Here is a 23564-nt window from a genome sequence, read left to right on the forward strand (position 1 = left end):
GCAGCCCAATGTCGTCCAGGTTAGGGGAGGGTTTGACCGTCTGGGTTGTCCTTGTATTATCGAGCTCTAGCATCTCCTGTGTCGGGCCGGGCGCATGCACGCTGACACTGTCGCCAGGTGTACGGTGTTTCCTCCGACACATTGGTTCAGCTGCCTACCGGGTTAAGTGTGCATTGTGTCAAGAAGCAGTGCGGCTTGGCAGGGTTGTTTCGGAGGACGCACGGCGTCCTCAAAATGGACAGAAACAAAGACCTTTCTTCTGAAATGCGTCAGTCTATTCTTGTTTTGAGAAAGGGTATTCCATTCGAGAAAAGTTCAGTGTAGAATGTGATTAAGATTGCATCATCTGTGGATCTGCTGGGGTGGTATGCGAATTGGAGTGGGTCTAGGGTATCCGGGAGGATGCTGTTGATGTGAGCCATGACCAGCCTTTCAAGCACTTAATGGCTACCGACGTGAGTGCTACGGGGCGGTTATCATTTAGGCAGGTTACCTTCGCTTCCTTGGGCACAGGGACTGTGGTGGTCTGCTTGAAATATGTAGGTATTACAGACTCATTACTTGCCAGTTGGTCCGCGCATGCTTTGAGTACAAGTCCTGGTAATCCATCTGGCTTTGTGAATGTTGACCTGTTTAAAGGTCTTGCTCACATCGGCTATGGAGAGCGTTATCACACAGTCATCCAGAACAGCTGGTTCTCTCGTGCACGCTTCAGTGTTGCATGCCTCAAAGCGAGCATAAAAAGGCATTTAGCTCTTCTGGTAGGCTCGCGACACTGGGCAGCTCACATCTGAGTTTCCCTTTGTAGTCCGTAATAGTTTTCAAGGCCTGCCACATCCGATGAGCGTCAGAGCCGGTGAAGTAGGATTCAATCGTAATCCTGTATTGACGTTTTTGCCTGTTTGATGGTTCATCGGAGGGCATAGCAGGATTTCTAATAAGTGCCCGGATTAGTGTCCCACTCCTTGAAAGTGGCAGCTCGAGCCTTTAGCTTAATTTGGATGTTGCCATGGATTACAGGCTTCTGGTTGGGATATGTACGTACGGTCGCTGTGGGGACAACGTCATCGATTCACTTATGGATGAAGCCGATGACCGAGGTGGTATACTCCTCAATGCCATTGGATAAATCCTGATTTTTTTGGCGTAAACTATGGCCAAACAGTAGCCTGTGAGTTCTGGTTAATAAACCATTCAATCGAGAACTCAATCTGGTTGTGGACAATTTTATTTATTATTTTATCAAGATCATTACTGTACTCTAGTAAGGTGGTTTGGGAAGTATCATGCCCAGTTAGAACTGCTCATTTAGGCAGGTGGTCAGATGAAGATGGAGGACTTCAACTAGCTTTGTGCCTCACGGACGATGCTTTGTCCTGTTTGTTGTTGCTTAGCCCGGAGGACAGACATGATTATGGGGTGTTAGTTGGAACAATGAGGCACTTTGGACACTGCTTACAACCCAAGCTGCTGGGCTAGATGCAGGCAGCCAGGGGAGCCGCTACGGGTGCTCGCTAATGACATTGAACACATCACTCGGCAGGCATGCGCTCACATGCCCCCTCCGTGCAGAGCGAGCTGGCATGTGACCAGTTCACGCTCTACTACGGAGCTGCACACACAGACCCAGCTAACTCATCTCAAGTCATTACAGAAGCAAACAGTGGGGGAGTTTGGAGATACACCCACTGTGCGGGCTGTGGTGCAGAGCCTGGAAAGCCTGTATGGGTGACAAATGACTAAACTCATTTGTGCGATATCGCCACAGACCGCATGCAACACACACCCCGGCCCCATGGTCTGCTGGGGGTGTGGTCAGCCAGGAATTGCCCTATGTCCTCCAGAGCCCAGGGAAATGTCTTGGGGTCCACAAAGACAGGGCAGGGAGGACCCCTGGCTCTCTTTACCAACCCCCATTATCATCAGGAAGGGGGAGAAAGGCTCCACTTCCCCCAAAAGCAGACAACTGCAAGCAGACGTAGCCTGCATTGTCAGTGGGCAGGAACTGTGTTGGGGACTTTTGTTACATCCCTGTCAAGGGGGTGCCCTGCACTGAGTCCACAGTAACTCCGGTGAAGTCAGACGTCGTACCAGGTTGAACTCAGTTTCAGGCCGCACGGTCACAGGTGAGCTGGTACCCATGAAAGGGTAGGGGGCAGGACAGTGCATCATCCTGTGTGGGTAGCAGCGGTACAGTACCCCATGTACCCTGGGGTTGGAGTTTCTTAGGAGCACAGGCTTCCAGCTAGGCCTAGACAGGGGCACAATAGCTTCCAGGGAGGGCCTGCAGTCACCAAATACTCATGGCTGCCCTGCCCCTCCCCCACATCTGTGTGAGACCTTCCCGCGGCTGCACACTATAGCTAAGCCCCCACAGCTTAGTGTGACATTCCCCCAGCTACCTCAATGACACCTCCCCCCCAGCCCAGCTACTCCAGATAGGAGAGGACACTGTTGGCAGTGAAGGAGATATGGGAAAAGAACTGTGACTGTCTTGACCCACAGCAGCAGGAACATCTGTGGCAGTCATTGTTCAAGTTCTGAACAATGCTCTGAGGATAAGCTGGGTCAGACCCACATGAGATAGACACCGGCAACGCTCTGCCCATCAAGGGCAGAGCAGGTACAGCATGACCTGCTGTACCTGCATGGCATGAGAGGACTTCAGGAGAGGACTTCATCGAGCCCTCAGACAGCCCCAGGGCTGGTTCCTTAGGGGGGCAAGCTGAGGTTCTGTGCAGACTACAGGCTGCTGAATGAGGTAACCGGGAAGCATTCATACCCCCCTACCATGCGTCAATGAGCCGCTTGATCTGGACCTCTGCAGCAGCTACTGGCAGGTGCCCTTATCCCCAGAGGCCAGAGCCAAGAGAGCTTTTTCCACCAGCAGAGGTCACTGGCAGTTCAAGGGCCTTTGCAACGCACCAGCTACTTTTGAGAGGTTAATGGACAGGATGCTGGACGGCATCTCCCCGAAAGGAGTGTGCTGTCTACCTCAATGACATCCTTGCCCACGGCAGCTCCTTCCAGTCTGCCCTGGGAGTGCTAAGGCATGTGGTGGAGTGCCACTTCATGAGGAGAGGTTCTCTTTCTTGGAGCACAAAGTGGGGATGGGGGGGGGGGGGTATCAGCACCATGGAGAACAAAGTGGGGGCTGTCCGAGACTGGCCTACCCCCACTGACCAGCAGCACTACAGGAGGTTTGTACAGGGCTGCTCCAGTTGTGCCGGTCCCCTAAACCGCCTGCTGCCGACAAGGCCTTGACATGGACAAAGGGGGACTTCAACACCCTTCAGCGTGCACTGATCGAGGCCTCCATGCTCGCCCCCCACAAGCAATGTGGGAATGGGTGGGGTGCTGGCCTAGGTGGGGCCAGAGGGGGGAGAAAGTGGTGACTGACTTTCAGCAAGACATTCAACAAACATGAGTGCCGCTACTGTGTCATTTCCAAGTATTACCTGGGTGGCCTGCCCTTCATGGTAAGGACTGACCACTCTGCCCTCCAGTGCCTCAAGTCTTTCAAAGTGCCAGAGAGGAAGGTCGCATGCTGGTTGAAGGAGCTTCAGTCGTAAGCCACTCCAATGCCATGTCCTGCAGACGGGTTCCACCACTGAGCGGAGAGAGGCCCGTGAGAGAGCTGTGTACGGAGGTGTGCCATATGTCACGTGCCTGTCTGCTGTGAGCAGCAAGTGGTCAACATGGCTGAATGGCAACGCTCTCACCAAAGGGCTGTGGTAAAAGTTCGGGGCTCTGCGGCTGGCTACGGGTGTGCTACAGCAAGCATGGAAAGGGCCAGCTACAGGAGAAGAGAGTTGGCAGGTGGTGGTCCCCAAAGCACTGCAAGAGGCTGTGCTCCAGGGCATACATGGATGAGTAGGGACTGGACACTTTGGGGTCACAAAAACCCTCTGCCGCCTCCGTCAAGGCTTTTACTGGGGGCAGCACAAGAGGGATGTGAAGGACTTTTGCCGCCGCTGTGACAGCTGCACAGCGAGAAAGAGCCCTTTAGGCCACTCTCACACACAGATCCAACAATGTCCAGTCAGGGCCCCCATGGAGAGAGTAGGAGTGGATGTAATTGGTCCATTCCCCACCAGACAGTGGAAACCACTGGGTGCTCACGGCCATGGACTATTTCACAAAATGGCCTACGCTCTGCCTGACCAAGAGGAAGAAACCATCGTGGACGCCCTCACAGCAGTTACGTTCAGCAAGTTTGGCGCTGCGGAGTCCATTCACGATCAGAAACTTTGAGTGCTGCGTGTTAGCCACCATGTGTGAGCAGCTGGATATTCTCAAGATCCTCACTACTCCACTCACAGGGCAATGGCTTCATGGAGTTCTTCAACAAAACGCTTGCACAGCAGCTGAACATCTCTGCCAAACACCAGCATGATTGGGACACGCCCGTGCAGACAAAGGAGACCTCCGGTTTGCTTCCGAAGACTTTCTGTGTTCCCTCGGAGACGAGGGACTTTGAGGTGGGTGGGTGTAGCGACCCACATAAACAACTGTGTGTCCCTAAGTTTTGTTGTTCCTTTATTGTTGTGCACTTTACCAGTATCCGGTCAACCTGTTGTCTGCCAACCAAAGGAATGTCTGGAATGTTCTGGTGCCAGGTGTCCTTGTGGTTGGTGGAGGGAGGCAGGAGGTCAGGCACTGCAGGTTGAAAGACCATGCTTGCTATTGTTTGCTCTTTTTTTGCATCCTGACAGAGAGTTGGAAGCCTGTTGTTGTTTACTGATTTATTTGGAGTAGACTATGGCCAAAACAGCAGCCTGTGAGTTATGGTTAATAAACCGTTCAATTCGATTACTCGATCCTCTGTTGTGGACACGTATTTAATTATACATGTCCTCCAAGACGCATGATAAGTTACGTCATCCAATTCGTATTATATTGCATGACCGGGGAATATGTATGATATTGTACGACTGCTATTCCATTCATAATGTAACCTAACGTAACGTAATATATCATACTAAATGGAGTGACACAGATTTAAGTACAGAATAATAAAAATTGCCCTGAGAACATCTTGAAATAAAACACACATGATTTTCGAATCATCTACTGCAAGGTTTATGTAGAATTTGAAACTAAAAAGCAAAAAATGAAAAGCTCAACAACAAGAACTATAGATTGAAAATATTGTGGTAAAGTATTAGGCTATTTTAAATAATTCAGTAGAATAATATCACTAGTAATTTCACAGATTAATTTAAAGTAATAAATAAATGAAAAAGTCGATGTATTTGAAAATGGAAATTCATACAAACAATTGTAAAGTCACATCAATAATAGAGTAAGCTAAATCAATAACCTAAGGAGGCAATAATAAAAGTTCTCTACTGTCATGATCAGAGTTCCTTCATTCGAAACGTTTATGCAATAGCCTACCATGATCAGAGCAACCTTTTGTAGGTGCAGTGATATCCCAGAGTTACAGGTAGGCTGAAGCAAACATTTTCAATATTTCAGTTGGACTTACCAAAACAGCACGTTGCCAAAATAGCGTCTCGCCAATATGAAGCGCTGCTCCTCTGCTCTAACTTTTAACTCTGATGAGATAAACTTCTCCTAGAACAATTCAGCAGAGAAAATGTATTGCGCTTTCAAAGACAGATGGGTCACTCATCCGTCGGATGTATCGCCGTCTACTTTAGTAAAATCTTGCGGGATTCGTTGCCAGTATCAAACTTTTTGGCGTCAATCCTAACATACGTTGTGAGACCTTTCATTGGTCGTGCGAGATGGGAAAGGGGGAGGTCTGAAAATCTGCAGATCTATCCCCAAATGTACTGCCTGGTCTGGGTCACACAGCATTTGTAAATTGATGTATGAAATGATGTAACTACATGATGTATTTTGCTCTCAGCTTCTTCCACTATTTATTTGAGGGTTAGTTCACAAATTTCAACTGGTAAATTCAAATAGATAACTTACATAGGCTATTCAGTGCTTATTCCACATAGCCTACAAACAGAAAGCCATATTCTGAAATGTAACCAACTTTCCGTCCTTAACACATATACTACATGAGTAGTATGTGGACACCTGCTCATCGAACATCTCATTCCAAAATCATGGTCATTAATATGGAGTTGGTGCCCTCTTTGCTACTATAACAGCCTCCATTGTTCTGAGAACACTTTCCAATAGATGTTGGAACATTGCTGTGGGGACTTGCTTCCATTCAGCCACGAGAGCATTACTGAGGTCGGGCACTGATGTTGGGTGATTAGGCTTGGCTCGCAGTTCGCATTCCAATTCATCCCAAAGGTGTTTGATGGGGTTGAGGTCAGGGCTCTGTGCAGGCCAGTCAAGTTCTTCTGCACCAATCTCAACAAACTATTTCTGCATTTTGTCATGCTGAAACAGGAAAGTGGCTTTCCCAAACTGTTGCCACCAAGTTGGAAGCACAGAATCGTCTAGAATGTCATTGTATGTTGTAGCATTAACATTTCCCTTCACTAGAACCAAGGGGCCAAGCTCGAACCATGAAAACCGGCCGCAGACCATTTTTCCTCCTTCACCAAACTTTACAGTTGGCACTATGTATTCAGACAGGTAGAGTTCTCCTGGCATCCGCCAAACACAGATTAGTCTGTCGGACTGCCAGATGGTGACGCATAATTCATCACACCAGAGAACACGTTTCCACTGCTCCAGAGTCCAAAGGCGTCAAGCTTTACATCACTCCAGCCGACGCTTGGCATTGCACGTGGTGATCTTAGGCTTGTGTGCGGCTGCTCGGCCATGGAAACCCCTTTCATAAAACTCCCGACTAACAGTTATTGTGCTGATGTTGCTCCCAGAGGCAGTTTGGAACTGGGTAGTGAGTGTTGCAACCAGTACAGACGCTTTTTACACGCTACTCGCTTCAGCACTCGGTGGTCCCATTCTGTGAGCTTGTGTGGCCTACTACTTCGTGGCTGAGCAGTTGTTGCTCCAGCAGGGCAGAAATTTGATGACCTGACTTGTTGAAAGTTGAAAGTTACTGAGCTCTTCAGTAAGGCCATTTTACTGCCAATGTTTGTCTATGGAGATTGCATGGCGGTGTGCCCGATTTTATACACCGGTCAACAACGGGTGTGGTTGTAATGGCCAAATCTACTAATTTGAAGGGGTGTCCACATACTTTTGTATATATAGTGATGTATTGATTACCTTGAATACCCAGTTGCGAAACTGAAATAGCCTCTCAGGCTTACTTTCATCATTACCTGGACAGGTTGTGATTACTCAAAACAAAAAGGACAGTCTAGGGCTGTTTCTCCTCTGCATTTCTCACTGTATTCACTCCACAATCAGTTCAAACACCATAGTTCACAACTATCACCAAGAGCCACAGCCACAAAGTTACCACAGCCACAAAGTCTAATTATGGCTAATCCCCACCTATTTCTGCAATTTATTTTCTTAAAATCAGATTTTAAACCCAACCCTAACCACACTGCTAACCTTATGCCTAGCCTCATTTTGACTTTGTGGCTGTGGTAACTAGGGACAAACAGCCACTGGCTTGAACATCATTTTTGAAAGCCCCATTTAAAGTGTAGTTATTTCTGTGCCGATTAAATATTACTGTGAAAAATACATCTTCTTGGAGCTGAGCTATCGCAAGAGTTGAGGCAGACAGTTGTAACATGTGGAATGGTCATTTAGTCCGTGTGGGATTCAAGTAAGAGGCTGAATAGTGAAAACACCTGCCACGTCTTCTGGCTGTTACAGAACCCAGTGAAATGCATTTCTTGACTTGCAGCTGATTTCACAGCCTGTCAACACTCAGTGATGGCAGTGCTATGTAGGAAACACAGGAAGCAAAAAGATGTCAGTGGGCTGGATGCAAGAAACAGCCCATACGCAAGAAACAAAAGAGCTTGAGAGAAAGTGTCAATATAACTTGTGATTTGATGATAATGTGATGGGGTTTCTTAGGTTTATGCAAAGGAAGCATGGCGTTCATTTAGTTTGGTCACTGATCAAATAACACACATTGGAAGCTCTATAAGTCAAACTGCAAACTGCAAACTTTTTTAACAGTTAACTCATTTTCCAATTGTGCATTGAGAGGTCAGCATCAGCGTTACATCGGTGCTCTCTAGTGGATATTGTACTATATTGTACTATTACACTTCAGTTTATCAGTACATCAGCATATCAGTGTATTTATTATCTGTAACTGTGTCTTTTCCTACCTTCTAATGAACTGTGTTGGTCAAGCAAAGGAGCAATAGTATTTATACCTCTGGATGGTTAGCTACAACAAACGACATAAAACAACGAGATACACTGTTATGTGTTCACCTTCTATAAAGTAATGTCATATTACATGTAAATATGTTGACTCCCCCCTACCCATTCCAGAAAGAGGCAGGCCTTGCAGTAGGCTACTTCAGCATGGGAATCAGATCAAGAGTAGCTAGCCCACCGGAAAGGTAAAAGTAAACATTCTCTGGGAGTGCTGCCTCAAACGAAAACTCCAGACAAAACAATCCTAAACTGTCTGAAACACAGATGTATAGGAAACCCCCCTCTGTGATTTCCTCCACATGCAGTGTTAACCCTGCTCAAGGGAAGGCAGTTTGACATTTACGTTTCAATATGGAGAGTTGGTAAAATCATCTCCTCCTACACGTTAGTTGTGTATCTTAAGTCATGCAGTGAAAAACATTTGGTGTGCTTTATTGGAGTGTTCTAGTGTTTCTCACACTCCACACTTTTATTAATTCACCAATTTCCAAATATATTCCACTGGCCTATTAAAAACGACCATAACATTTGAACCAGTATGGAACATTTTATTATGATAATATAACATAAATGCTCATTTTCAAAATGGTCCTGACCTTACCATAACATGTAGGCTACTGTATTGCTCTGGTCCAGGGTGTTAGTATGGCTGCTAACGCTGTTATTAAGGGGCTCAGTGTTAAAAGCTGCGCTAACACCCTGGACCAGAGCTAGCTATTGTATAACCTTGTTGACCTTGACCTTTAGAGGAGTCTGTTTGAAAGGGTGGTGATCTCAGGCGCCACTGATCTGCTTATCTCATTTAGTTGATGGTGTAATTATTTTCTTCCTGTCAGTTTGTGGCTGTATCTCTGTAATTGGCCAACACACTCCACTGATTAAAGCATTCAACCCACTGTGTGGTTTTTAGGAATGTTTTATGGCCTGGTTTTGGCCACAAAAGTTTCCAATTGGAGAATGATATTGGCTATGCTGGCAAAACATCAGCTTGTCCTTTGAGGCGAGGTTTTTGGTTCGTAAACTGAAATGTGTAAGGTACTGAGACTTATTTGTGTTAGGACTTTTGGTGGGAATATTGCAGTTGCCCAATTTGTGTCATTTTTGTGGACAGTGATTATGTTGCAAATAGCAATAACAATTGTTTATCCATACAGCGTTACAATGTAACGCAAGCCTTCTGGTGCCTATAGCGCCATCTCCTGACAGAAGTTAGAAAGTGTCCTACTAAATGATGTGTCCCAGCTGTCCCGTGAGTAGTTCTCTGCTCAATACATGCAACAGCTCTCCCACTCTCCCATAAGGACCTGTGGTCATCTGGCCAATCTCTTTCGAAATGTTCATTTTTCCTACATACTATTTTACCTGTGATTTGCAGATACGCTAAATCTACTCTATAAAGGATGATACCTTTTAGGGTGCATGCAGTACGTGCCTTGGCTTCGTTTCCCATAACCAGGGTTCAGTAATATACTCTATAGAGCTTGTAATGAAGAGGATCGGAGCATATTAAGCACTCAAAGGAGGTATTTCACTGTCTCTAGATTTTCATGGCTCTGTGATGTATTTCATGAACAGTACAGCTGCTTTCTTAACTTGGTAAAATCTGTCCAAACAATTAAAATCCTAAGGGAAATGTCCACATAGTCATGATCATTCTTCCAAGACAAGGTATAGGCTCCCCCCCATAATACACTCAACTTAAACCTGACTTAGGTTTACAGTGTCCATATTAGGACTTCCTGGATGTTGGATGCTAATCATTTGCTGTGCATTTGTCTCATCCTGTGGGCCTGTGTCTGTGGGTAAAGCATGAGGATCCTGGCAGAACCAGTGCTCAATGCCCTGTTAACAGGCCATAGTCTGATGGCTCCAGGCTGCCTGGCCCACAGCTCACTTAGACTGCAGAACATTCCATGCTCAGGTGACCATGGAAATGGTAGGAGCTGGAACGCACCGAGAAATCAGAGGACCATTTACAATATTATCTAATCTACCCGCATGTATAGCCTAGGCCTAGTAGACAACATATTCCAATCACGAACACAACACACAAAGGAATCTATTTCTGAAATTACAATTTAGCGAATAAAATTTAACTTAGCATCTGTTGATGACACAAAGGAGATACACAAAGGAGAGTTTCAATTACCACAAGTTAATTGGAGATATAGCTATGGGGCAAAGAAAATACCAAACCAAATCCAACATGGTTTGCCAGAAATCAGATTATTATGAAAATTATATGTAGTTTAGGCTGCATTTACACAGAAAAAGAGCTGATGTGAAAAGATCTCATGTGATTGGTTAAAAGACCAATTAGTGAGAAAAAAATATCTTAATTGGACTGCCCTAGTGAAATGCAAACTTTGCAGCCTTACACAGCACACACACACACACACACACACACACACACACACACACACACACACACACACACACACACACACACACACACACACACACACACACACACACACACACACACACACACACACACACACACACACACACATTCAGAGTTGAGCAAGCTTAATAGCCCGAGAAAACTTTGTGTATTGGTGGCCGTAGCGGGGATGACCTAGTTGGTTGAGGAAGGCTGTCACTTCCTGGCATCTGGTAGCCCAGCGGGTCCATCTGTGGGACGACACACTCCCAGTGCACTTTCACATACACACACATGAACGCATGCAAGCACGCACACACAGAAATATGCATGCGTACTGTACACACACAGGCAGGCGCACAGAAACACGCAAGCGTGTACACACACGCGCGCACACACTGGCTGTACTACAGAACTCCGCACCATGTGAAAACATTGCTGCTATCATATTGAAGGTTACTTCGGAAAATAAGCCACTTTTGTAGTACTATTGGTATTATGTGGTAAAATTTCACAACTCAACTCAACCTTAAGCACATTTTCAACACGCAATCACACAGTAACTTTTTCACCAAACCTAATCAGTTTCATCTAGAAATACCTTTCATTGAAAGTGAAATGCAATACTCACGATACTTTTTATATGATTCTCTTCTCATTTGTTTGAACACATTTGGCCATCACTTAATCCAACTGTGCTTAATGGTTAATCACCGTTTGGTAAACCTATAGATTTTAAACGGGGTTGTCTACTAAATATGGATATTGAGTAAAAAAATGTGTGCTTGTAAAAGTATAAACATCTAAAAGACATGTATGATACATGGTAACCATACATAATGACTACTCGTTATTGTTAATTGATTTCACATTGTGGAAACCACATTTGGTCACCATATACTGCAAAAGGGGATGTGTGAAGAATTGCAATTTTTGTTCAACATGGAGCAGTATAGACAGCAAAGGAGAGAGAGAAATCAAACGGCTCAGAGAGGAGGGCATGGGCTCCATCAAAGAGGTCAAAGAGATGGGCATTAGCCCTGTCAAAGAGGTCAAAGAGGTGGGAAGGGGCCCTGTCAGAGGTGGGCATGGGCCCTGTCAAAGAGGTAGGAAGGGGCCCTGTCAAAGAGGTGGGCATGGGCCCTGTCAAAGAGATGGGCATGGGCCCTGTCAAAGAGGTGGGAAGGGGCCCTGTCAAAGAGGTGGGCATGGGCCCTGTCAAAGAGATGGGCATGGGCCCTGTCAAAGAGGTGGGCATGGGCCCTGTCAAAGAGATGGGCATGGGCCCTGTCAAAGAGATGGGCATGGGCCCTGTCAAAGAGATGGGCATGGGCCCTGTCAAAGAGATGGGCATGGGCCCTGTCAAAGAGGTGTACATCAGAGAGAGGGAGGCAAACGGCAGGGAACTGTTATGTCTAATGAAGTCTGGGCCATCGTCGTTGACCATGTGGTAAACAAAAGCCTTACCATGACAGAGGCAGACAGATTAGTTCAACTCTCAATTTGATCATGAGAACATTTCCCCAAGAAAACCGGTAAGTCTGCAGGATATGCACTATGCTTTACCATTACATTTAGAGTAAATGACATATTGTAATGTATGTACATTCACAAAACATGTTACAGTATTCTTGCAGTATGCTCTATTGACAGTAGACTCTGTTCTAACCTCAGAATTGACAGAAGACCCCATGGTGGTGGTCGTGTGCTGATCGACCAGCAGGAGGGGGCAGTGGGGGAAATGGGGAGGGCCAGGAATTACATACGGTTGTCTGAAATTAAGCAGGCCATTGAGGTGAACGATGACACCTTGCCAATGTGGCATCCGTTTACCTTTTTGTTTTATTTATTTGCACCAAAGAAAACAAGTGATAGACAACACAGATAAAAACACATTTAAAAAAACGGTGTGCAGGTGTGCTTGGAAGCCCAAGGGTCTATACAAAAAGTAAAACCACACCACAAAAAAATACAAAAATCTAAACGGTTTGATAAAACAGATAATAAAACCTGCTTATTATAAACGAATTGATCAGTAATCACGTAAAAACTAAAAAAGAATATACACTGCTCAAAAAAATTAAGGGAACACTAAAATAACACATCCCAGTCTGAATGAATTAAATATTCTTATTAAATACTTTTTTCTGTACATAGTTGAATGTGCTGACAACAAAAATCACGCAAAAATGATCAATGGAAATCAAATTTATCAACCCATGGAGGTCTGGATTTGGAGTCACACTCAAAATTAAAGTGGAAAACCACACTACAGGCTGATCCAACTTTGATGTAATGTCCTTAAAACAAGTCAAAATGAGGCTCAGTAGTGTGTGTGGCCTCCACGTGCCTGATGTCCCTACAACGCCTGGGCATGCTCCTGATGATGTGGCGGATGGTCTCCTGAGGGATCTCCTCCCAGACCTGGAGTAAAGCATCTGCCAACTCCTGGACAGTCTGTGGTGGAGCGAGACATGATGTCCCAGATGTGCTCAATTGGATTCAGGTCTGGGGAACGGGCGGGCTGCATCAATGCCTTCCTCTTGCAGGAACTGCTGACACACTCCAGCCACATGAGGTCTAGCATTGTCTTGCATTAGGAGGAACCCAGTGCCAACCGCACCAGCATATGGTCTCACAAGGGGTCTGAGGATCTCATCTCGGTACCTAATGGCAGTCAGGCTACCTCTGACGAGCACATGGAGGGCTGTGCGGCCCCCCAAAGAAATGCCACCCCACACCATGACTGACCCACCGCCAAACCGGTCATGCTGGAGGATGTTGCAGGCAGCAGAACATTCTCCACGGCATCTCCAGACTCTGTCACGTGCTCAGTGTGAACCTGCTTTCATCTGTGAAGAGCACAGTGCGCCAGTGGCGAATTTGCCAATCTTGGTGGTCTCTGGCAAATGAAAAACGTCCTGCACGGTGTTGGGCTGTAAGCACAACCCCCACCTGTGGACGTCGGGCCCTCATACCACCCTCATGGAGTCTGTTTCTGACCGTTTGAGCAGACACATGCACATTTGTTGCCTGCTTGAGGTCATTTTGCAGGGCTCTGGCAGTGCTCCTCCTGCTCCTCCTTGCACAAATGCGGAGGTAGCGGTCCTGCTGCTGGGTTGTTGCCCTCCTACGGCCTCCTCCACGTCTCCTGATGTACTGGCCTGTCTCCTAGTAGCACCTCCATGCTCTGGACACTACGCTGACAGACACAGCAAACCTTGCCACAGCTCGCATTGATGTGCCATCCTGGATGAGCTGCACTACCCGAGCCACTTGTGTGGGTTGTAGACTCCGTCTCATGCTACCACTAGAGTGAAAGCACCGCCAGCATTCAAAATTGACCAAAACATCAGCCAGGAAGCATAGGAACTGAGAAGTGGTCTGTGGTTATCACCTGCAGAGAACCACTCCTTTATTGGGGGTGTCTTGCTAATTGCCTATAATTTCCACCTGTTGTCTGTTCCATTTGCACAACAGCATGTGACATTTATTGTCAATCAGTGTTGCTTCCTAAGTGGACAGTTTGATTTCACAGAAGTGTGATTGACTTGGAGTTACATTGTGTTGTTTAAGTGTTCCCTTTATTTTTTTGAGCAGTGTATATATATATATATATATATATATATACACACATATTTGTTTACATGTGTGTGTGCATGTGAGAGTTAGGCTATAGGCTATATGGAGGAGATTACTGAGTAGTTTGGTTCATCCAGCTGACCCCATGTCTTCACTTGAAGTTATTGAGGGATGATGATATTTTTGCAATGTGAAGATAAGAATTCCTGAGTATGGTACCTCTGTATCTGATAGAGAATTGACTATGTGAGGTGCGGCAGTGGGGAGGGGGAAGGTTATCACAGTGTCTTATGGTACATTGATGGATGTCAGACTGAACCTGGAAGAATCCATTGAAGGGTTTAGGTAACTGTCTGGGTGGTGTGAGTATTTGTAGATGAAAGTGCAGAATTGGAGTACATTAATGTCATACATAAACAAGATATTGAGTTTCTTAAACAAAGCTGAGGTTATTTTGTATGATGATTAATGAGTGTAGGTAGGAAGCATATGTACTGGCCCAGACAATATTACATTAAATGAGATATGGGTAAATAAAGCTATGGTCTAAAGTTAGGAAGCAAGCCTGATGAACCAAAGCACTAATCTTTGAGAGTACCAACAGATTTCATCACTTTGCTTCAGACCAAGTGACCTTGACAGATCTGCTCAATCGCCCGCCTTTTGAAGAGGCACCAGGTATCTATGAAACACATTTACCTGGTGCCTTTTGAGAGAAACAACAATCAGGTGAAACAACAGCGGGCAGAGTATGTGTCACGGTCGTTGAATGGAGGAGACCAAGGCGCAGCGTGATATGAATACATGTTACTTTAATGACGACGAAGAAACACATAAACAAACGTGAAGTTAAATAAATAAATTTAAAAAAAAATATATATATATATAGTGCAGACACAGGAATCTAACATAGACAATAACCCACGAAACACCCAAAGAAGATGGCTGCCTAAATATGGTTCCCAATCAGAGACAACGATAAACAGCTGCCTCTAATTGAGAACCAATCTAGGCAACCATAGACATACATAAACACCTAGATGGTAAACAACCCCATAAACCTACAAAACCCCTAGACAGTACAAAAACACATACATCACCCATGTCACACCCTGACCTAACCAAAACAATAAAGAAAACAAAGAATACTAAGGTCAGGGCGTGACAGTATGTTCAGGTACAACACTATATACTGTATTACTTTTACTATTAGATGCACATACTACTTCACAATATCATATTGGAACTATACTGTAAAAATAACTAACCAAAATATATTTTTAGAAGGAGATGGTGCTTGATGCTGCTGTGAACCGTCACAAGTATATCTTTGTTGATGAAGCGTGCTTCAACCTGGCCAAAACTCATCGGTCAACGGGCGACCGTCCAAGTGCCTGGACTAAGTGGGGGAAACATCTCCATGTGCGCAGCTATCTCTGAAGTTGGGGTGGTAGGACCTGGGCCATTGTGTTTCTAAATGAAATTGAGCAGGCCTGTCAAGGTCAAGGGGTCACCTATGTCATTGTCAATGTCAGGATCCACCATAAAGGCATGGTTTCGGGTCCATCCCCGATTTGTGGCCCTATACCTGCCCCATACTCTCCTTTTCTCAACCCTTTTGAGGATTTTTTTTCCCAGCATGAAGGTGGAACGTGTACGATCACCATCCCATGAGCATGCCACCCTCTTTCTGGCCATGGATGAGGCCAATGTCAAGCTTGGATTCGCTATGCCAAAAGGTTTTTCCTGCGGTGCATGAACAATGAGGACATTCATTGTGATATGGATGAGAATTTATGGCCAAATGCTCAAGACAGGCTTGATGCAAATGAGTACGTGCAAAACATTGTGTTATTTTCATTAATTTGATTTTTTGTTACATTTGATTACACACAGTGCACCTATGTTGCAGTTATATGAGAAACACTTTTGTTTGCATGAATTATTTTAGAGGATGTCTTCATTGATCACACCTTTGATTACACATAGGATAGATATTATGTAGAATATTCCTTTCAGCATGTCTAAGTGTTCTGAAACGCGTATCTTGCATTATTTACTATTGGATTAACTGACAGTTAAACCGACTAAATTGACAATATATCATTATATTGTGGATTGATCATTAAACCAATGTTATCATTAGATTTCAAAATCAATGGTTGTGTGGTGAGAGATGTTTACAATCTAAGTGAATGCACAATGACAGGTTTTGACTGAAAGACTGGCTGCGTTACAAGTGAGACCAGTTTGGAGTTTTGTACTAAGAGTTGTGAAAATTTACCACATACTTGTAAAAATAGTACCAAAGCGATATAAAAGAAAACTTGTAAGATCAAATGTTTTAGCAGTCAATGTAAAGCAGAAAAAAATACTACTTCGAGTCTAAGTTAAATATAATTATATTTATTTCCACTACAATGGGACCTGATTGACAGCCTGTAAAGATGAATCAGTTAGTTGGATCCAGACGCAATTTGCGATTGTTGATGAAGTCTGATACTTTTACCACACCGTTGTTCGAGATCCTGTGAGAAACCAAACAGGATACAGAGAAAATAAAATAATAATTTATCATCTTCAAACCCTATCTATCGAGGTGTCATAAATGCTTTGCACTCACGCTCTCTTTTGCAGATAGCTGAGAACTCTGTCAATCTGCGACTGTGAGATGTTCTCATTCCCAACTGCCAGGTAGGTGTAGAGAAACCGGAAGGTTTCAAAGGACACACATGCATCTGGAGGCTTACAGTTGGAATCGCAGTTCATTATGTAGCAGGCCTGAGTCAAGGCATCTTTGACATTCTGTCAAGAGATGGACTAAGAGGTTGACTTTCTTATGAATATAGTGTACTTTTTTTATTTAACCTTTATTTAACTAGGAAGTCCCATTGAGCTCAGAAGTCCTCTTTTTTAAGGGAGACATACTTCATTGGTAATGTGAGAGATGCACATTCTACAATGAAATGATATAAAAATAATTACATGTTGAATGCATTTATATTTAGTAAATATGATTTACCTTTCCAAGATAACTGCAGCATGAAGCAAGGAATTTATTCCATTCAATTTCTTCACCAAACTTTCCCATTGAAAGGATGTGGTTCAAGGTATTCTCTGGCATATTCAAACTTTTCCATATGAGCCCAATCTCCAACTTTCTAACGGTCTCCCTTTCAGATAACTGGGAGATAGATTTTAAAAGGACTCCAGGTTAGTTGGCCTAACCTGTGTTGCTTGATTCGGCATCATGACAATTTGTTAACTGCAAGTGTACTCAATTCATACATCAAGAAAAGACCTGAGATATTATACCTGGGAATGTAGAATTCCCAATATCTCATTTGTCAGTTCCAGTTTGGTTTCAGGATTTGGCTTCACTGAAAAAGGCTGTCCTTTCACCATAGCTGTGAAGTACCTACACAAACAAAATAGTATGGGCTTTGAAACCTCACTGTGTGTTTACAATAAAATATGGTGCATACAGTGAAATGCTGGAATGCAAAGAAGCATCTGCTCCTTCAAGTGTTTTTTGAACTCACGCAGTGGAATACTCAATAATATCCTCTGGCTGAGCTCTGATGGCATCTTTGGTGAACTGCAGCAAAAAGTCTGGCAACTCTTGTGGAATATGAACACTCATTCCAGTGTGACTGCATCCACTTCCACTTGAATTAGACCTAGACATGTCTGGGAACACAAAGGGTCCTAAAGGTGTTCTGAGAGAGAGAGAGCGAGAGAGCGAGAGAGAGGCATTTTATCAATGTTTTTTCATCTACTAGCTACATAGCTAACTTTTTCCGTTTTTTTTTTCATTATTCTTATAATTTATGTTCACACCCCTATATCATTTCATTAGGCTGTTATTTAATTTAATTATGTTTCATGTTTTTGATTGTTGGACCCTAATAGTGATTTTCGAGCCCCCATGTCACCATTCAAATCCTGATGCCCGGATGAATTGGTTTGTCATGCTGTTTTTACATATTTCTATCGAAATGCCAAGTAAATCAAGTGGTTATTTTTTTTTATCAAGAAGTTCATCCCACTGTTTTTCAAGTTTGCCTTGATAGAAAATGTAACATTAAGCCCCATTTTTTTTCTTCATTTTTTTTTCTTCAGGACTAACCATTAGCTTTAGTGGTAACAATCCAACGTGTTTTTCTGCCAATGAGCACAGGCATGTTTTTTTTAACATAGGTATGAATTCCAACATAAATAATAAATAAGATTTAAAAAAAAAACTTACTTAAACTCTTTTAGCTCTATCCCAAGAAAGAAAACACATTTAGTATAGCCTACTCCTCTCCGTTTCTGTTTAATATGTTTATTTTTAAACGAATACCAGGTAGGTAGCCAAGTAACGCCACTAGCGTGACGTTCTTGTGATGTTTAGGTTTAATTGCGCTGTCTCACGTTGTTGGTGGTCAACAGAAAACACCAGTCTACCACTAGAGGGTAATGTTTAGCTTTCTATCGAGCAGACAGACAACAGCGTGATCACAGTGCCACATTGAATGCGATCCATTTATGATTTAAAAAAGCCTAATGAAATATCAACAGCGAACCTTAACTTTCATCTTCTTTCATGTTTGGGGAAAGCTACACAAATACTTCATTCAAATCCACCGGAAACTGCTGACAAGAATCAGGCTATTAAATGTCATAGAATTACTTTTGGGATTGTTCCCATGTGCTCCCATATCGAAATTCCTCCTAATTAAGCCTATTATGACATATCTCTCGATAGAGGGCATCAGCGGGACCAATAATGGTGCATTTGAATAGCAGGACGTTGTCTTGTTAACTCATGGGACGAAGGGAGCGAGAGGGGTTGGCCAATCGATTAACAAATCGTTTTTTTCTAGTCATGATCCTTAGCAGGGTGATTTTTAATTTTGTGATTGCCCCCCCCCCCCCCCCCGCTAGAAAAACATAGGTTTGTAGAAAGTAGTTATATTTAATTACATGGTTTCTTGTGTAAACTTTTTCTACAGCGAGCACTTTACTCACCAGCAATTACCTGTTTAGGGAAAGGGGTTTGTTTAGGGGGCGTGTGTTTAGGGGCGGAGGAGGGTGCGGAGGGGTCCGATTCTGAGCTATTGTTAGGAATACACCCCTGATGATACTGCTTGTATCTGCGCGATTAGTGGATTTTACAATCAATAAGAATACAATTAATTTGTTGGAATATACGGATATTAGCCTGCTATTATGCGTTTTTTTTCCTGAAAACGTAAAATCATGTTGATGCTTTTTTTTATATAGCCAGACCAGTACCATTATGCAGATTTCGTGACATCACTAGAATTAACTGCCAAGAAACCGTTCTAATGCAACCACATGCTGATGCCTTGTCTTTGTAGGCTACATCTGCTCCGGCTGTATTATACTCAAGACGTGTGGCGTTTATAATACATCCGTTGTTTTGCCAGTAGAACAACCCATTTGCAATCTTACGGTATCTCCAATTGTGTCACACGCGCCTTGGCTTCCTTTTGTGGCGCCGGGGCTGCGAGAGGAGGAGGTAGAGTTTTAAACAATAGAGCGCAAAATACAGCCCTGCTCCTTGGAGCTTGTAACAAGGACGGGAACCTACGACTGAAAAGCGAACAGCTGTGACAAAGAACTCAAGAACATGAAGAAGCTCGTGCACTGATTTGGTTATAGTAATCACTGGATATATTTTGCGCTACATTGTCTCTGACATCCTCAAGGAGAAAACATGAATTCAGCTGAAGGAGCCGAGGAGGGTCCAAATGATTCCGATACGGATGCGTTTTTCAAAACCGGTAGGATGAAAGTACAGTATTTGAAACCATTTCCCTCTGTGAAGTGAAACGTTTTGAGACATCCAGTGTTGTTTGGGGTAGGCTATTGTGTTGAACCTATGGCAAATCCATCTCATTCATAGCCACACTAGGTTTCTGTGAGTTCCTCGGCTTTCACAGTCATTGGTATTCATTTACACTATGTAAGCATTGAATTGAGGAAATCTGTAAAATTATGTCATACTTTGTATATGAATGTTCAATTAGGCTGTATTGAGACTCTTATTGCAGGACCGTGAACTAATGACTTATACACACACACACACACACACACACACACACACACACACACACACACAGATACAGTATGTGTTAGTAAACACTTGGCATCAGGGGAAGTGAAGATGATATTATGCCTTTCATAAAGTAGAGTATACACACCCTGGACTGCTTAATGGGTGCCTGTATCCGTCAGTGGGGGACTCCCATCACAGTGGAAAGGCAGTTTCTCAGGGACAACCCCAGCCGTCTGACACTGCTCATGTTTAGTGCCTCTACACAATGTGTATCCCTGAGCAGTCTGCCATGTGTGTGTGTCGCACACATTCTGCCTGCTCTACTGGAGAAGGGGGGGACACACCCTGCCTCTCCATCTCACTCTAGTCTAGTGCATGGGAATCACACACAGTTCTGCCGCCACGCACCCACTACGAAGTAGATATGTATCTCCATTTACAGCTTAATTAGTGGGATAAGCGGTTATTAGGGCCGGGCAAAAGAGTAGGTCTACATCCCAAATGGTACCCTATTCCCTAAATAATGCACAAAGTTTTTCCAGGGCCTTGGCTTTGGTCAAATGTAGTGCACATAGGGGAATACACTGGTCAAAGGTAGTGGAATAGGGTGAAGTAGTGCACTATAAAGGGAATAGGGTGCCATATTCTTTTAGTTGTGGCTGTCTGACTGTGTTCCCTCCTTTTTTGTAAGTCAGTTAGAATGAGAGTAGGAGCTCCCTTCCTCTTTCCTCAGAGGGAGGTCATACTGGAAAGGCTCTTACTGTTTTTATGCAAAGCATCCTCATTGTAACTGGAGCATAATCTATCAGGCATCCTTCACTGTAGGTGGAGAGCAGATAAGAACCAGGAAGTGGGACAAAACACAAGCTGGGGGAAAAGTGGCGCCCCGGGCCCAGATACATTCTGCCTTTGGTGTCAAGGTCTGCAGAACCACACTAGAGCAGCGCTGGCTTTTTCTTCTTCTACACCAAGATGGAATTGAAATGACTCCCAGATGGCGAGATCTGTAAAAGCCACTGGCGAGGAATATGACTTTGCTGTGGTGGTACAGTGAAGACCAAAAGAGGACATCTGCTCCTGTTTCTCCATCTACGATCTATCATTGATAGTTGTATTGATACAACATGGCAGGCCCTACCCTGGGGGCCAGGCAGGCAGGGGGAGAGACCATAAACCATGAAAGGCCCCTTGCCCATTCCCACTCAACCACAGCACCAACCAGGAGTGGGTGTTTACCGTGCGAGAGAAAGACATTATGTGGCTGAATGAGTAGTAATCCATTCACAACGGCCGGCTGAAAGAGCACTTGAAGTGGGTTTATGTCCCGGGCCTCACAGGAGACTCCAGGCCTGCTTATTCGGAGCTTAGAGGTAGATTAACCTCGAATGCGAACTTTAATTCGCCCCTCTTTGTAAAGTGGATTCCGAGTCGAAGCATTTTCTTGTGTACATGACATAGGTCTTTTCCTCTTCAGGCTCACAAAGTAATCAGAGGGCTGTGTAGAACTGTATTTCTCCCTCCGTCTGCCTTTTTGATTATATGTAATTGGTAGCCATGGCAATCACTTTGCTGGGTAATTTTGGCTGCTGCTCTTGGCTTTTAAGTAGTTCCCTAGCAGAGCGAGGGCCATCATCAGTCCGGATAATAATTTCTGAAGATTGACAGAGGCAAACTCGTGGATTAGTATTTGATTTGCTTTAGCATTTCAGTCTGCCAGAAATAAGTCAAGCTGAGGAAAACCCCCCCCAGAGCAGCTGGGTTGAAAGGGGCTACTTTAGCTGATTGGACCTTCCTGACATTGTGAATATGAAGTAGGCTTATTAACCAAATGAATTGATAACACAACTAGACCTACATTTTGTATTTGTGTTATAAAACCCAAATTATATTTAGACAGTTCCTTAGTGGCTATTGGGCGTTGTAGAGGGTTAGCTCTATTCATTATTAAAAGCCCTAGCCAGTGTGTTGGTGCTAAATATGAGAGTGGGGTGTAGTGTGTGTGTGTGTGTAGTCACACAGCTTGCTCAAATCTGCTAGGGCAGCTGGTTGACCCTGGTGCCCCCAGGACCTTTTTCATTTTCCACTTCACCGTGTGATATAGGACCTGCTCCCTCAGGGAGCCAGTGCTTGCGTCCCAAATGGCACCCGATTCCCTATATAGTGCACTACCTATGTAGGGAATATGCTGCCATTTGGGATGCTCTCAATGACACAAAGGCTGCCTGGATTGGATGGTTAGGCTTAGGTTCTGATGCTTATTATCTGAGCTGAGTTTGGTGAGGGGCGATGCTTTTTCACTTAATTTAAAAGCTAAGGTTGACCGTTATGCCGCCCTGCACCTTAGAGGCTGCTGTCCTGTATACATAGACTTGGAATCACTGGCCACCTTAATAATGGAACACTAGTCACTTTAATAATGTTTACGTACTGCTTTACTCATCTCATATGTATATACTATATTCTATTCTACTGTGTTTTAGTCAATGCCACTCTGCCATTGCTCAATCTAATACTTATACATTTCTTAATTCCATTATTTTACTTTTAGATTTGTGTGTATTGTTGTGAATTGTTAGATACTACTGCACTGTTGGAGCTAGGAACACAAGCATTTCGCTACACCTGCAATAACATCTGCTACATATGTGTATGTGACCAATAACATTTGATTTGATTTGGATAGCTCCACTTTGTTGGGTAATGTCATGGCACTGCAGATGAGTGCATTCAGTCACCTGATTCATGTGTGGCGCATCACATGCACGTAAAACATCACATAAAAACACCTCGGTGTAGTTGGCTCCCCAGTGTCAGGGCAAATATTTACGTTAATTCACACGGCTCGCTTTGCTTTGTTATGTTTTCACTTCATTTCCCCCTTGGTAATAGGCCCATACAATTAAAAGTAACAGATCATTATTACATGATTGTTACAATGGTAATTTAATGTCTACCTCAGTGCAGTGCCTATTTTGCCAGGTCATGCATTGACAATTGAGACAGTATAGACCTACTTACAAAACGGCACATCTGCTCTGACCAAACATAAACAATGCAGGCCAGGGTGTTGTGATCTTGGCACAGGAAAGAGAATCTGTGAAAGGGAATGAAACACCGCTAACTGAATGGAGTCATGGTGTCCCTGCAGTCTGAGAGGCAGACCGACAGACAGGCAGGTTCCACCCCACCGTGACTAGCCCTGGCCTGGGTACTTCATCGCCGGGCAACCCCCTCCTCCTGGTAGTGGTACCACACTGACTGACTGACTGGCCTGGC

At 44.2% G+C, this 23564-nt stretch overlaps 3 protein-coding genes across 7 annotated transcripts in view; 1 reads left to right on the top strand and 2 right to left on the bottom strand.

Annotated features, from left to right (window-relative positions):
* The window catches only part of LOC110501531 (myosin light chain kinase, smooth muscle), a 78034-nt gene extending 72274 nt beyond the window's left edge, over positions 1-5760 (bottom strand). For both annotated transcript variants that reach the window (XM_036958908.1, XM_021579175.2), the window contains exon 1: positions 5492-5760. The gene's annotated coding sequence lies outside the window, so the exon portion shown is untranslated. The remainder of the gene's footprint in view (positions 1-5491) is intronic.
* A 10848-nt stretch (positions 5761-16608) lies between these two features.
* LOC110502115 (ropporin-1-like) lies at positions 16609-18523 on the bottom strand. Its single transcript, XM_036959577.1, has 6 exons — positions 18471-18523; positions 17764-17940; positions 17537-17639; positions 17244-17405; positions 16845-17026; positions 16609-16749 (listed from the first exon to the last, which is right to left on the bottom strand). The coding sequence occupies exons 2-6, from the start codon at positions 17907-17909 to the stop codon at positions 16674-16676; spliced, it is 669 nt and encodes a 222-aa protein (XP_036815472.1). The 5' UTR covers positions 17910-17940; positions 18471-18523; the 3' UTR covers positions 16609-16673.
* Positions 18524-19322: 799 nt separating this feature from the next.
* The window catches only part of kalrna (kalirin RhoGEF kinase a), a 284612-nt gene continuing 280370 nt past the window's right edge, over positions 19323-23564 (top strand). For 3 of the 4 annotated variants that reach the window (XM_036958909.1, XM_036958910.1, XM_036958911.1), the window contains exon 1: positions 19323-20013. In XM_036958909.1, the coding sequence (XP_036814804.1) occupies positions 19947-20013 (67 nt within the window). In that variant the 5' untranslated portion in view covers positions 19323-19946. The remainder of the gene's footprint in view (positions 20014-23564) is intronic. The other variant, XR_005038797.1, reaches the window with a different exon arrangement.

Source organism: Oncorhynchus mykiss, chromosome 22 (genome assembly GCF_013265735.2).
Source record: "Oncorhynchus mykiss isolate Arlee chromosome 22, USDA_OmykA_1.1, whole genome shotgun sequence".
NCBI lineage: Eukaryota > Metazoa > Chordata > Actinopteri > Salmoniformes > Salmonidae > Oncorhynchus > Oncorhynchus mykiss.